Raw genomic sequence first — 15,861 nt, forward strand, 5'->3', positions numbered from 1 at the left:
TGGCAGATTATGATTGATTGTAGGTATGTTGGCAGAATGTGATTGGTGGAAGGTATGTTAGCAGTGTATGATTAGTGAAAGGTCTGATGAAAGGAATGTTGGCAGTGAATGATTGGTGGAAGGTTTGTTGGTAGCGTATGATTGATGGAAGGTATGTTGGTTGGTGATGATTGAGGGAAGGTATGTTGGTTGTTGATGATTAGGGGAAGGTATGTTGGTTGGTAGTGTTTGATAGGTGGAAGGTTTGTTTGTAGTGTATGATTGGTGGAAGGTATCTTGGCAGTCTATGATTGGTGGAAGGTATGTTGGCAGTATATGATTGGTGGAAGGTATGTTGGTAGTGTATGATTGGTGGAAAGTCTGCTAGTAGTGTATGATTTGTAAATAGTATGTTGGCAGCGTATGATTGGTAGAATGGAGGTTGGTAGTATTTGCTTGGTGGATGGTATGTAAGAAGTATATGATTGGTGGAAAGTCTGTTGAAAGATTATGAGTGGTAGAAGGTAAGTTGGCAGTGTATGATTGGTGGAAGGTATGTTGGTGGTGTATGATAGGTTGAGGGTATGTTTGTAGAGTATGAATTGTGGAAGGTATGTTGGTAGTGTATGATTGGGGAAAAGTATGTTGGTTGGTAGTGTATGATTGGTAGAAGGTATGTTGGTTGTTTATGTTTGATGGAATGTATGTTGGTGGTGTATGATTTGTGTAAGGTATGTTGGTAGTGTATAATTGGTTGGAGGTGTGTTAGTAGTATGTGATTAATGGAAGGTATGTTGGTAGTATTTGATTGTATGAAGGTTTGTTAGCAGTGTTGAATTGGTGAAAAGCATGTTGGTTGTGTTTGATTGGTGGTAGGTTTTTTGGTAGTGTATGATCTGTGGAAGGTATTGGACAACAAGGTATGTTGGTAGTGTATGATTGGTGGAAGGAATGTTGGAAGTGTATGATTGGTGAAAAGTATGTTGGTAGTGCATGATTGGTGGAAAGTATGTTGGTAGTGTATGATTGGTAGAAGGTATGTTGGTAGTGTTTGATTGGTGGAAGGTATGTTAGTAGTGTATGATTGGTGGAAGGTATGTTGGTAGTGTATGATAGGTGAAAAGTATGTTGGCAGATTATGATTGATTGTAGGTATGTTGGCAGAATGTGATTGGTGGAAGGTATGTTAGCAGTGTATGATTAGTGAAAGGTCTGATGAAAGGTATGTTGGTAGTGAATGATTGGTGGAAGGTTTGTTGGTAGCGTATGATTGATGGAAGGTATGTTGGTTGGTGATGATTGAGGGAAGGTATGTTGGTTGGTAGTGTTTGATAGGTGGAAGGTTTGTTTGTAGTGTATGATTGGTGGAAGGTATCTTGGCAGTCTATGATTGGTGGAAGGTATGTTGGTAGTATATGATTGGTGGGTGGTAGGTCGGTAGTGTATGATGCTTTTTTTTTTTAACCTAACTAATAATGGTTTTTTTTCATTTCTGAGTATTTTATTGGAGCATCTGTTTCTCTATTAGATGTAATGTTCTTTTCAATATTGACAAGCTGTTCTATTTCCTCTATCTATTTTATATTTACAAAATTAATGTTGGTTTTCCTTGGTCCTGAATATGCTTCATATTTTTTTCTTCGTCTTTTAAAATTTTTTGGTACTTCATTACCAACATTGTTTTTGTTTTTCATTCCTTTAAGTATTTCCAAATAATCATTAGGTTTCTTATCAAAACTATCTGTCAACGAGTTAAATATCTTCTCTCTGTATTGTGCTTATTAAAATTTGACCATTTTTTAAAAACTTTTTAACAATTCAAATATTTCTGTTTAAGTTGATTATTTGGACATTTTTTGAGTTTATTTCCAACCAAGTTTATTTCTTTTTTTGTCTCATAGACACAATTGTCTGACCATACCTTTCTATATTTTTTTCTCTTACTTTTAAATCTCTTTGAGTAATCTCAGAGATATTTTAAAAAATATTAGTTAAATTTTCAGTTGCAACATTCTGATTTCCTTCATACTCATTGAATTCAAAATTTAATATATCGTTTTTTTATATGTTTGATGTAAGAGCGTTAAGTATGGAAAGCCAACGAGGTCAAAATTCTTAATTCATTACTTATCAATTTGTAACTTGTAGGTGTGTAATTTCATAATTCGTAATGCGTAAATTGTCAGTTTGTAACTTGTATATTTGTAATTTCAAAATTGTTAATTCGTAAATTGTCAATTTGTAACTTGAAACTGTGTGATTTCAAAATTCTTTATCGGTAAACTGTCAATTTGTATATTGATGTTTTGTAACTTGTAACTTGTCGATTCTTGAAATGTTGATGTGTGAAATGTCAAAGTGTTAAATGTTGTCGTTGTATTATTCTAACGATCATTATGACGACAGATGGCACTCTGTTTCTTCTTCTGTAAGTAGGAGCACCTCCATATGGAATATATACCTAACTAATTTAAATCAATTATATATAGCACAAACATATATAATAGAAAACAAATAGACATACAATATATTGTCTGTTTTATATGGCATGTTTACCAGGGACTCAGTTTTATATAAAGGTGACCTCAAATAAACATATATTATGTTAACTGTACTCATCACCAAACCTGGGAGAGTATGTCACCTCCTCACGGTATTAAGGTATCATAGATGTGCCGCTGGAATGGGCTTCCTTATCAACTTTGCAAATATATTACTGTCACTTGGCAGGATATTTCTTCTTAATATTTGACCGAGTTAAAATTAAACGAAATACATGAAATATAAGACGGAGCTGGAAAATTCATACTAATATCAGTGTTCTCAGGTGCAAATATTTGACTGAATGTATGATGGGCGAAATGGATGGACACCCATTATTTCTTAATATTATGAGCTCAATATTAGAATTTCAGAAAAGAATGTAACTAACTTATGATTTATTTAATGTACGAACAATCTTTATTTAAAATTTGGCTCTTGAGTAATGAAGATAACAAATGTTTTATATAATATTTGTACTTTGCAAAACAAATTGAAATTTAAATGAGTCACTTAGTTAATGTATACTTTATATCAAAACTGTATTGAATATGCAATATTTTGTGACAAAATCTTAAGGAACCAGAAAACTAAATGGGGACCTAAAATGGCCTTACATATTTGCAACGTAGCCAAGAAGGCCAACTCAACACTAGGATTGCTGATAAGAAATTTAAAATATTGTCCATAGGGATGCAAGAAAACTGCATATAATTCACTGGTCAGGTCAATAATGGGTTTTGGTCAATATTATGGAGCCCTATACATCTACGAACATCAACAAGCTTGAAAGAATACAGCAACAACCTGCAAATTTTATAACAGTAGACTGTAAATCCGGAGAAGATGGTTGCGTCTCAAAAAAGCTCACAAACCTGAAACTACAAGACATACAGACAAGAAGCTCAAACCAGAAGCTAATTTCTGTACAAGGTGGTTTCTGCTATAGAACCAGACAATAAAAAAAAGTTTGTAACCTACACCAACTTTTAGCCAAAGTGTCACCCTACCCCTTTGACTTGTGAAAAAGATTTCACCATCTCGCCATTTGCATGCCAGAAGCAATTATTTCCAATATGCATATTCTTACCCTAATTGTATTTCTCCATGATAATCTTTGCACATGATTTGGGGTTTGACCGGGGGGGATTGTCTTGATAATTTTGAAGAGTAAAAGGGTAGCCTGGGATCCTGGCTCACTGCTCGGCAGAAGAGTCAGGCGGATTACAACATGATTTGTCAATAGCGCCGGTCATTTCTTGACATATGGGTGGGAAATATTTATATTGTTACCAACTCATTGCAAATTATTAAAAAATTCATATGAAATACAAATTTCAAAAAATTTAGCTTTATTGATTAACATCGTGAATCAACTTGGTTAATAAACGATCAAATCGACGAAATATTAGATTTGGCCGTCGGGTTACCGGGCTATAAGGAGGGGTGGCACCGGTGGGGGATATTACCAAGAGTACTGGGCAATAAGCAGCAGTTGAGTGGGATAGGGGAACATTTTGGTCTTTTAAGTTGTAAATTTGTATAGAACGAAAAATCAGGTAGCGGCAATTCTTAAGCTTCGTGACAAGAATTATAGTTCAGTTGGCATGTATATTAATATATATTTATATCTGTCAGCCCTATCCCATCCTGTCAGAATAAAATGGTAAGATAGTAGCATTTAAGGATTAACAGAAATTGTTTATTACTAGTACCTGGGTTTTCAAGTAATGATGTAGCCTTTCAAAGACGACTATATGGTATTAGGTATTCTCATTGTTGAAGGCCGTAATTAAGTTGCCTATACTTGCTTATTTACACCGACTTTATTTAAACTTTGGTGGATAGTTGTCTCATTGGCAATCATACGGTTTGTTTACACATCTCCTTATTGTATTTACTTGAATAATTCTGTCGTTTTATTCCGCTGACAAACGACTATTTCATTAACCTCGCAATTGGGAGAGATCGATTACGTGGAGGGACTGAACTATCATTGGGATGTAAGTTTTTATATATAGTTTCCACTTGAACGAAACGCCACCTGTTGTCTTCATGCAAAATACAACTGGCATCCTGTAAACATGCATTCTTTTTTGTGGCATTTGCTGTACATAATTGATTTAAATAACTAGGTACATACTCCATATGAAGGTGCCCCTACTCACAGATGGCTTATGTACACGAAGAAGAAACCGAGCGCCATCTGTCGTCATAATGATCGTTAGCATAATACAACGACAACATTTAACACTTTGACATTTCACGAATCGACAAGTTACAAGTTACAAAACATCAATATACAATTTGACAATTTACCGATAAGGAATTTTGAAATCACACATTTACAAGTTATAAATTGACAATTTACAAATTAACAATTTTGAAATTACAAATATACAAGTTACAAACTGACAATTTACGCATTACGAATTATGAAATTACAAAACTACAAGTTACGAATTGACAAGTTACGAATTAAGAATTATGATCAGTTGGCTTTCCATATTTAAGTAGCAAGTTTTGTAAATTTTCAGTTTATTTATATGTTTTCAAATATTTCCATTTTTTTTCTTTATGACTTTTAAGGTCAAAAATTAGTTTTATATTACAATTTAAAGTTAACTGAATCTGTACATGATCTGAAAAGTAAGTAAAATCATCAGTTTTAAAGTATTTCACTGAGGACAGGAGACTATCACTTATTAATGCATAATCTACAGCACTGTATCCATTTATTGACATATAATTATAGTAGCCTAGGCTGTCCCCTAATAAAAAAAATTGTAAGGGTTCCGCGGAACCCAGTGTCTCGCCTACTTTTGCTGTAAATCGCAGGCTCAACAAAATTTAAGGAAAAAAATCAGTAAAAATATTCCTCTTGATACTTGATCTTTTGATTATAAGAAGCTTCTGTTCAAGTTTTGCAAAAATCTAGGATAGTTAATGAATCTAAAACTTTAAACTGCAGACTGTATGTAATGTTAACTGGAAGAAAAACTAAGTCCATTAAAAAGTAATTTACAGAAAAAATGGATTTATTTTTTTACAAAATTTACTTCTGGATACTATCTTATGATCATAAATAAGCTTCTGTCCAAGTTTGGTACAAACACGGGATAGTTAAAGAAAGTTATTAAAATTTTAAAAACTTAAACCACAGAGTAAATGTAATTTTTCCCCACAGAAAAACTAAGTCCATTTAAAAGTAAAATACGGAAAAAATGGATTTATTTTTTTACAAAATTTACTTCTGGATACCATCTTATGATCAAAAATAAGCTTCTGTCCAATTATGGTACAAACCCAGGATAGTTTAAGAAAGTTATTAAAATTTTAAAAACTTAAACCACAGAGTGAATGTTATGTTTCCCGGCAGAAAAAACTAAGTCCATTTATAAGTAAAATATGGAAAAAATCGAATTTTATTTTTACAAAATTTACTTCTGGATACTATCTTATCATCATAAACAAGCTTTTGTCCAAGTTTGGTAGAAATCCAGTATAGTTCAAGAATGTTATTAAAATTTCAAAAACTTTAACCACAGAGTGAATATATGTGGACGCCGCCGACGACGACGGAAAGTAGGATCGCTTAGTCTCGCTTTTTTGATTAAAGTCGAAGGCTCGACAAAAAATGTGTTCATTCATTAATGTATTAATAAAAAGGTTAGTCCCTCCATGTAAACGTTAAGCACAGACTGATTTCTTCATATTTAGTTTAACCTGTTTATTATACAGATATTTCATCATAAGGTTGTACTTTATTATATATTATCTGCATTTGTTTACCCTCAACTATTGTATTTGTATTTATATTGTAATTGTACTTTCTCTGTTGACTTGTTTTTAGTTTTTAGAGAATAAAATATCCATTTATCTAATAAGAATAAAACTGAATGTTACCTCCAATGATTTCACCCAAGTACTGCATCCTTGATCTATCAACCATTTTGTTGTATCAATCCGTTCATACTCAGCAGCATGATGTAAAGCTGTTTGTCCACACTATAACAATATAAAAATATAAACATGTTAATGGTGTGTGATAACAAAATCATGAGAGGAGTCAAACAATTTACCAAATGTAAGAAATATAACATCGGGTAAGAAAATATCCATTTATATTTGTGTATAAACTATTAAATGGTAGATTAAGATATATAAATTCAATGCATATTTTCTGATTCAGTAGCACAAAACAGGTAAAAAAATAGTAAACTCTTAATTATATGTGTGTAACAAGTCAAATAATAGCAACCCTCACTTTATATAAGTCTTACAGTATTTGTTGTCCATTTAACATGATTAACAACATGCTTTTATGTTGATTCAGTAGAATGATCAAAGTTGAAATTTTTTTTTCTTCAGGAAACATTAAAACGAGTAATATTTTCTGATTCAGTACGAAGAGACAAGAAAAATAAGACCCCACTTTATATAATTCTAACAAATATTTGTTGTCCATAAAACCTGTCTGATTAACAATATGATTTTGTGTAGTTTTGTATAAAGTGGTGTTTGGTCAAAGTAAGGTGATTATATCTATCATTACCACGTCTGTAGCGCCTAACTGACTGCCATGAGTGACGAGGTAAATCACCACCTCCTGGTGTCCTCCCCGAGCGGCCAACATTAATGATGTCCATCCATTCTGTAAAATCAACATATAACAGACATCAAAACTTATGTCATAAACTGGACAATGTTGTGTAATAAATATAAACAAAATATAAATCACATGAATCCGTGATCAAAACTGAATAAAATGGTCAGTCACACTTTCATTTATATTCTACATAAACAATTCTACATAAACAACAAATTATTGTGAGATGTCAGAACTTCCATAAGAACTGTCAGGTTAAAAAAAAAAATTCTAGAAACATAAACAATATTTTTATCAATAGACTCAGCTGGACAAGACAATTAAAATGAGACCCCACTTTATCTAATTCTAACAAATACTTGTTGTCCATTAAATCTGTCTGATTAACAATGATTACGTAGAATGATCAAAGTTTTTAAAAAAACATTTTTTTTCAAGAAACATTAAAACAAATTATATTTTCTGATTCAGTACAAAGAGACAAGAAAAATAAGACCCCACTTCGTATAATTCTGTGAAGTATTTGTTATTTTTAAAAGACATTTTACATTAAATCTGTAGAATTAATATTATCTGACTAAAGATGTTAACACAACTTTTTTTCATCAATTTATTAAAATCAGATGTTTACAAAATAATTTTTTGTCAAGAAACAAAATAAAACCTTTACTATCTGATTCAGTTCTGTGTTATGAATAAAATGAGACTCCACTTTATATAATTCTAAAAAATATATGTTGTCCATTAAACCTGTCTGATTAACAACATGATTTTGTGTAGATTCTGTATAAAATGGTGTTTGGTCAGAGTAAGGTGATTATATCTATCATTACCTCGTCTGTGGCCTCTAACTGACTGCCGTGAGTGATGAGGTACGTCACCACCTCCAGGTGCCCTTCATCAGCCGCCAACATTAATGGTGTCAATCCGTCCTGTAATATCAACATATAACAGACATAAAAACTTGTGTCATAAACTGGACAATGTTGTGTAATAAATATAAACAAAATATATATCACATGAATCAGTGGTCAAAACTGAATAAAATGACCAGTCACACTTTTATTTATATTCTACATAAACAACAAATAAACAACATAAAATTGAGAATGGAAATGGGGAATGTGTTAAAGAGACAACAACCCGACCAAATAAAAAAACAACAGCAGAAGGTCACCAACAGGTCTTTAATGTAGCGAGAAATTCCCGCACCCGGAGGCGTCCTTCAGCTGGCCCCTAAAGAAATATATATATGTTTTTTTGTGAGATGTCAGAACTTCCATCAGAACTGTCAGGTTAAAAACAAACTTTTTTCTAGAAACATAAACAATATTTATATCAATGGACTCAGCTGGACAACACATTTAAAATGAGACCCCACTTTATATAATTCTATCAAATATTTGTTGTCCATTAAACCTGTCTGATTAACAATGATTCAATAGAATGATCAAAAGTTTAAAAACATTTTTTTTTCAAGAAACATTAAAACGAGTTATATTTTCTGATTCAGTACGAAGAGACAAGAAAAATGAGACCCAACTTAATATAATTCTGTCAAATATTTGTCATTTTTAAAAGATGTTTTACATTAGATCTGTAGAATTAATATTATCTAACTAAAGATGTTAACACAACTTTTTTCTCATCAACTTCTCTTTAAAATCAGATGTTTATAAAATAATTTTTCATCAGGAAACAAAATAAAACCTTTACTATCTGATTCAGTTCTGTGTTACTAATAAAATGAGAGCCCACTTTATATAATTCTAACAAGTATTTGTTGTCCAATAAACCTGTCTGATAAACAACATGATTTTGTGTAGATTCTGTATAAAGTGGAGTTTAGTCAGAGTAAGGTGATTATATCTATCATTACCTCGTTTGAGGCTTCTAATTCACTGCCGTGAGTAACGAGGTACATCACAACCTCCAGGTGTCCTTCCTCAGCGGCAAAAATTAATGGTGTCTGTCCACCCTGTAATATCAACATATAACAGACATCAAAACTTGTGTCATAAACTGGACAATGTTGGGTAATAAACATAAACAAAATATATATCACATAAATCAGTGGTCAAAACAGAATAAAATGGCCAGTCACACTTGTATTTATATTCTACATAAACAACAAATAAACAACATGTTTTATTGTGAGATGTAAGAACTTCCATCAGAACTCTGACGTTAACAAAAACTTTTTTCTAGAAACATAAACGATATTTATATCAATGGACTCAGCTGGACAAGACAATTAAAATGAGATCCCACTTTATATAATTCTATCAAATATTTGTTGCCCATTAAACCTGTCTGATTAACAATGATTACGTAGAATGATCAAGTTTAAAAAAAAAAATTCAAGAAACATTCAACAATGTTAAAACGAGTAATATTTGCTAATTCAGTACGAAGAGACAAGAAAAATGAGACCTCACTTTATATAATTCTGTCAAATATTTCTTATTTTTAAAAGATGTTTTCCATTAGATCTGTAGAATTAACATTATCTAACAAAAGATGTTAACACAACTTTTTCTCATGAACTTCTCATTAAAATCAGATGTTAACAAAATAATTTTTCGTCAAGAAACAAAATAAAACCTTTACTATCTGATTCAGTTCTGTGTTACGAATAAAATGAGACTCCACTTTATATAATTCTAACAAATATTTGTTGTGGATTAAACCTGTCTGATTAACATGTTTTTGTGTAGATTCTGTATAAAGTGGAGTTTAGTCAGAGTAAGGTGATTATATCTATCATTACCAAGGATGTAGCATCTAACTGACTGCCGTGAGTGACCAGGTACGTCACCACATCCAGGTGTCCGAACTGAGCCGCCCACATTAATGGTGTCCTTCCACCCTGTAATATCAACATTTAACAGACATCAAAACTTGTTTCATAAGCTGGACAATATTGGTTAATAAACATAAACAAAATATATATCACATAAATCAGTGGTCAAAACTGAATAAATGGCCAGTCACACTTGTATTTATATTCTACATAAACAACAAATAAACAACATGTTTTATTGTGAGATGTCAGAACTTCCATCAGAACTGTCAAGTTAAAAAAAAAAACTTTTTTCTAGAAACATAAACAATACTTATATCAATGGACTCAGCTGGACAAGACAATTAAAATGAGACCCCACTTTATATAATTCTAACAAATAATTGTTGTCCATTAAATCTGTCTGATTAACAATGATTACGTAAAATGATCTAAAGTTTTAAAAACATTTTTTTTTTCAAGAAACATAAAAACGAGTAATATTTTCTGATTCAGTACGAAGAGACAAGAAAATTAAGGCCCCACTTTATATAATTCTGTCAAATATTTGTTATTTTTAAAAGATGTTTTACATTAAATCTGTAGAAAAAAAATTATCTGACTAAAGATGTTAACACAACTTTTTCTCATCAACTTATTAAAATCAGATGTTTACAAAATAATTTTTCATCAGGAAACAAATTTAAACCTTAACTATCTGATTCAGTTCTGTGTTACGAATAAAACGAGACCCCACTTTATATAATTCTAACAAATATTATTTGTCTGATTAATAACATGATTTTGTGTAGATTCCTTATAAAGTGGTGTTTGGTCAGAGTAAGGTGATTATGTCTATCATTACCACGTCTGTAGCGTCTAACTGACTGCCCTGACTGACTAGGTACCTCACCACCTCAAGGCGTCCTCTCTCAGCGGCCAACATTAATGGTGTATTTCCACCCTGTAATATCAACATATAGCAGACATCAAAACTTGTGTCATAAACTGGACAATGTTGAGTAATAAATACAAGAGGCTCTCAAGAGCCTGAATCGCTCACCTTAATTCTTTTGGTTAAATCTCTCATTAATGATTATTTTGGCTTTTCAATTTATTTAAATGTTCTTTGGATCGTCCTATTTTCTTCAAAAGCCAAAAAAAATAATCATTTTCTCCTATGTTCTATTTTAGCCATAGGAGCTATGTTTCTTGACATACAAGGAAATAAAATATAAAATTTATACTAGATATTCTGAAACTCATTTAGCCTAAGTTTGGCTGAAATTGATACAGCAGTTTCAAAGGAGAAGATTTTTTAAAGTAAGTCAACATGATGAGCAAATTGTGAAATAAGTCTTTAATGGGCAATAACTCCTTAAGGGGTCAATTGACAATTTTGGTCAAATTGACTTATTTGTAGATCTTACTTTGCTGAACATTATTGCTGTTTACAGTTTATCTCTATCTATAATAATATTCAAGATAATAAACAAAAACAGCAAAATTTCCTTAAAATTATCAATTCAGGGGCAGCAACCCAACAACAGGTTGTCTGATTCATCTGAAAATTTCAAGGCAGATAGATCTTGACCTGATAAACAATATTACCCCATGTTCGATTTGCTCTAAATGCTTTGGTTTTTGAGTTATAAGCCAAAAACTGCATTTGACCCCTATGTTCTATTTTTAGCAATGGAGACCATGTTTGTTGATAGATCAAAACTAAGGATACAATTTACAAACTAGATACCCTAAGGAACATTCAGTTAAAGTTTGAAAGTATTTGGCACAGTAGTTTCAGAGGAGAAGATTTTTGTAAAAGATTACTAAGATTTACGAAAAATGGTTAAAAATTGACTATAATGGGCAATAACTCCTAAAGGGGTCAACTGACCATTTCCGTCATGTTGACTTATTTGTAGATCTTACTTTGCTGAACATTATTGCTGTTTACAGTTTATCTCTATATATAATAACTAGAACACACCCGCGAAATCGCGGGCATAAATACAGCTTGTGGACTGTTGTAGGATGATTTTTTATAAAAGATATTCAGTATGGAGAATTTCATATATAAAAGGTATCAAAAGCCCTCTCTTTTTTTCCAAAGTCCGCTATTTGTTTCCTTTCTTTTAAATTCAATTATTTTCGTGTGTCTGGCCTCAGACCGCTACAATGCTTCTTTTGGTAAAAGTCAAATCAAATTAACAATTTGCACCGTTTCAAACATGAAATAAATGTAACTGCTTATATATAGACCATTATTAGTCTAATAAAATATGCTTCTAGGGCAATCCATCAGTTTTTTTTTTCATTTATGAGTGCATTATTAACATGCCAATGGTAAGATTTGAATCATGAATAAATCACACCACATCTTCCTCAAAAATTTGAGGCCGGGGTGGTCGGAGGGGTCCTGATTCCGAAATCCCGGGCTTAAAACCATGAAATCCCAAGATGCAGAATTTAAAGAAATGCATATCCCGAAATCCCGAAATCGAAAAATATATTCACAGATCCAGTTAGCACTAATACCCAAATCCCGAGCTTAAAAACACCCGATCTCGACGCATACTTCTAATCTCTACCTTACTTTTTTTTTTGCCAAATCACTATCTCCCTTTTCAAAAATAAATTTGTATGCCCTATTTATGGGCTTTATGTTTTCTAGTCTGTACATCCGTTCGTTCGTTCGTCTGTCCTTCCGTGTCTGTCCCGCTTCAGGTTAAAGTTTTTGGTCGATGTAGTTTGAGCATGTTTTATTTATTTCAATATATATGCAAGTGGTATGACCCTTTAAAAAGTCACATCTTCAAAGAAAACAGTAGACAGAATGAGGGCCGACTTTCTATACTAACATACGTACATAGAAAGTACCGGACAGAATACAGAGAGTCTCTATATCTTAAAGTAGTATAATCGTAGTTAAGATGTAGATAAACGCGAAAAAATAATTGTCCCCTAAGGAGGTATCTAACACCATGATATGAAGAACGCTCTGAATGGCTTATTTTTTTCCATTTTTGTTATCCATCATACGATTGGTTGTACTTGTGTCAAATGTTTTACTTATTTTGATATATGTACAACTGGTATGACCCCTGAAATAGTAAACATTTCAAAGAAAACAGTAGACAGAATACAGAGAGTCTATAATCGTAGTTTACATGTAGATAAACGCGAAAAATAATTGTCCTCTATAAGGATGTATAATAGTTGTGGTTCTTGCGATCTAAACACCATGATATGGAGAACGCTATGACTGTATAATAGTTGTGGTTCTTGCGATCTAAACACCATGATATGGAGAACGCTATGATTGGTTTATTTATTTTTCATTTTTGTTATCTATCATACGATTGGTTGTATTTGTGAATCTTTCAAACCGGAAATCTTATCTATGACTAAAAGTTAATCCGTTCACGGAATCATATCCGGACTCCTTTTTTGTCGTTTTTCTCCCAAAATAACTCAATCTGAATAATCATAAGAACGGATGACTAATGCGACTATGCATGTTACCTATAGGACACGGATGCATGATGATTGATTTATTGTGGAAGGAAGAGAAGCGACACCCAAAATTAGGTCTTCTCGTTTAATAGTATAGATATTCAAGATAATAACCAAAAACAGCAAAATTTCCTTAAAATTACCAATTCAGGGGCAGCAACCCAACAACAGGTTGTCTAATTCATCTGAAAATTTCAGGGCAGATAGATCTTGACCTGATAAACAATATTACCCCCATGTCAGATTTACTTTAAATGCTTTGGTTTTTGAGTTATATGCCAAAAACTGCATTTGACCCCTATGTTCTATTTTTAGCAATGGCGACCATGTTTGTTGATAGATCAAAACTTCGGATACAATTTACAAACTAGATACCCTAAAGAACATTCAGTTAAAGTTTGTAAGTATTTGGCCCAGTAGTTTCCGAGGAGAAGATTTTTGTAAAAGATTACTAAGATTTACGAAAAATGATTAAAAATTGACTATAATGGGCAATAACTCCTAAAGGGGTCAACTGACCATTTCTGTCATGTTGACTTATTTGTAAATCTTACTTTGCTGAACATTATTGCTGTTTACAGTTTATCTCTATCTATAATAATATTCAAGATAATAACCAAAAACAGCAAAATTTCCTTAAAATTACCAATTCAGGGGAAGCAACCCAATAACGGGTTGTCCGATTCATTTGAAAATTTCAGGGCAGATAGATCTTGACCTGATAAACAATATTACCCCCATGTCAGATTTACTCTAAATGCTTTGGTTTTTGAGTTATAAGCCAAAAACTGCATTTGACCCCTATGTTCTATTTTTAGCAATGGCGACCATGTTTGTTGATAGATCAAAACTTCAGATACAATTTACAAACTAGATACCCTAAAGAACATTCAGTTAAAGTTTGTAAGTATTTGGCCCAGTAGTTTCCGAGGAGAAGATTTTTGTAAAAGATTACTAAGATTTACAAAAAATGATTAAAAATTGACTATAATGGGCAATAACTCCTAAAGGGGTCAACTGACCATTTCTGTCATGTTGACTTATTTGTAAATCTTACTTTGCTGAACATTATTGCTGTTTACAGTTTATCTCTATCTATAATAATATTCAAGATAATAACCAAAAACAGCAAAATTTCCTTAAAATTACCAATTCAGGGGAAGCAACCCAATAACGGGTTGTCCGATTCATTTGAAAATTTCAGGGCAGATAGATCTTGACCTGATAAACAATATTACCCCCATGTCAGATTTACTCTAAATGCTTTGGTTTTTGAGTTATAAGCCAAAAACTGCATTTGACCCCTATGTTCTATTTTTAGCAATGGCGACCATGTTTGTTGATAGATCAAAACGTCCGATACAATTTATAAACTAGATACCCTAAGGAACATTTAGTTAAAGTTTGAAAGTATTTGGCCCAGTAGTTTCAGAGGAGAAGATTCTTGAAATAGTTTACAACGACAGACGACGACGGACGACGACAGACGACGACAGACGACGGACGACGACGGACACCAAGTGATTGCATAAGCTTACTTGGCCCTTTGGGCCAGGTGAGCTAATAAACAAAATATACATCACATGAAGCAGTGGTCAAAACTGAATAAAATGACCAGTCACACTTGTATTTTTATTCTACATAAACAACAAATAAACAACATGTTTTATTGTGAGATGGCAGAACTTCCATCAGAACTGTCAGGTTAAAAAACTGGAAAAGACAATTAAAATGAGATCCCACTTTATCTAATTCTAACAAATACTTGTTGTCCATTTAATCTGTCTGATTAACAATGATAAAGTAAAATGATCAAAAGTTTAAAAAAAATAAAATTAAACGAGTTATATTTTCTGATTCAGTACGAAGAGACAAGAAAAATGAGACCCCACTTGATATAATCATTATTATTCTGTCAAGTATTTGTTATTTTTAAAAGATGGTTTACATTAGATCTGTAGAATTAACGTTATCTAACTAAAGATATCAACACAACTCATTCTCTTTAACTTCTCATTAAAATCAGATGTTTACAAAATAATTTTTATTCAAGAAAAAAAATAAAACCTTAACTATCTGATTCAGTTCTGTGTTACGAATAAAACGAGACCCCACTTTATATAATTCTAACAAATATTTGTTGTCCATTAAACCTGTCTGATTAACAACATGACTTTGTGTAGATTATGTATAAAGTGGTGTTTGGACAGAGTAAGATATCTATCATTACCATGAATATAGCATCTAACTGACTGCCGTGAGTGACGAGGTACGTCACCACCTCAAGGTGTCCTTCACCAGCGGCCAACATTATTGGTGTACTTCCAACCTGTAATATCAACATATAACAGACATCAAAACTTGTGTCATTAACTGGACAATGTTGTGTAATAAACATCAACAAAATATATATCACATGAATCAGTGGTCAAAA

General features: G+C 32.2%; 1 protein-coding gene across 1 annotated transcript in view; it reads right to left on the reverse strand.

Moving 5' to 3' along the window:
- Positions 1 to 15,861, reverse strand: part of LOC134718140 (ankyrin repeat domain-containing protein 50-like) — a 56,280-nt gene that overhangs the window by 15,307 nt on the left and 25,112 nt on the right. Inside the window, exons 5-11 of the mRNA XM_063580630.1 lie at positions 15,658 to 15,756; positions 10,777 to 10,875; positions 9,900 to 9,998; positions 9,009 to 9,107; positions 7,963 to 8,061; positions 7,076 to 7,174; positions 6,427 to 6,528 (exon numbers count right to left, since the gene is read on the reverse strand). Coding sequence (XP_063436700.1) covers positions 6,427 to 6,528; positions 7,076 to 7,174; positions 7,963 to 8,061; positions 9,009 to 9,107; positions 9,900 to 9,998; positions 10,777 to 10,875; positions 15,658 to 15,756 — 696 coding nt within the window. The remainder of the gene's footprint in view (positions 1 to 6,426; positions 6,529 to 7,075; positions 7,175 to 7,962; positions 8,062 to 9,008; positions 9,108 to 9,899; positions 9,999 to 10,776; positions 10,876 to 15,657; positions 15,757 to 15,861) is intronic.

This window comes from Mytilus trossulus, chromosome 5, assembly GCF_036588685.1.
Source record: "Mytilus trossulus isolate FHL-02 chromosome 5, PNRI_Mtr1.1.1.hap1, whole genome shotgun sequence".
Classification (NCBI taxonomy): domain Eukaryota; kingdom Metazoa; phylum Mollusca; class Bivalvia; order Mytilida; family Mytilidae; genus Mytilus; species Mytilus trossulus.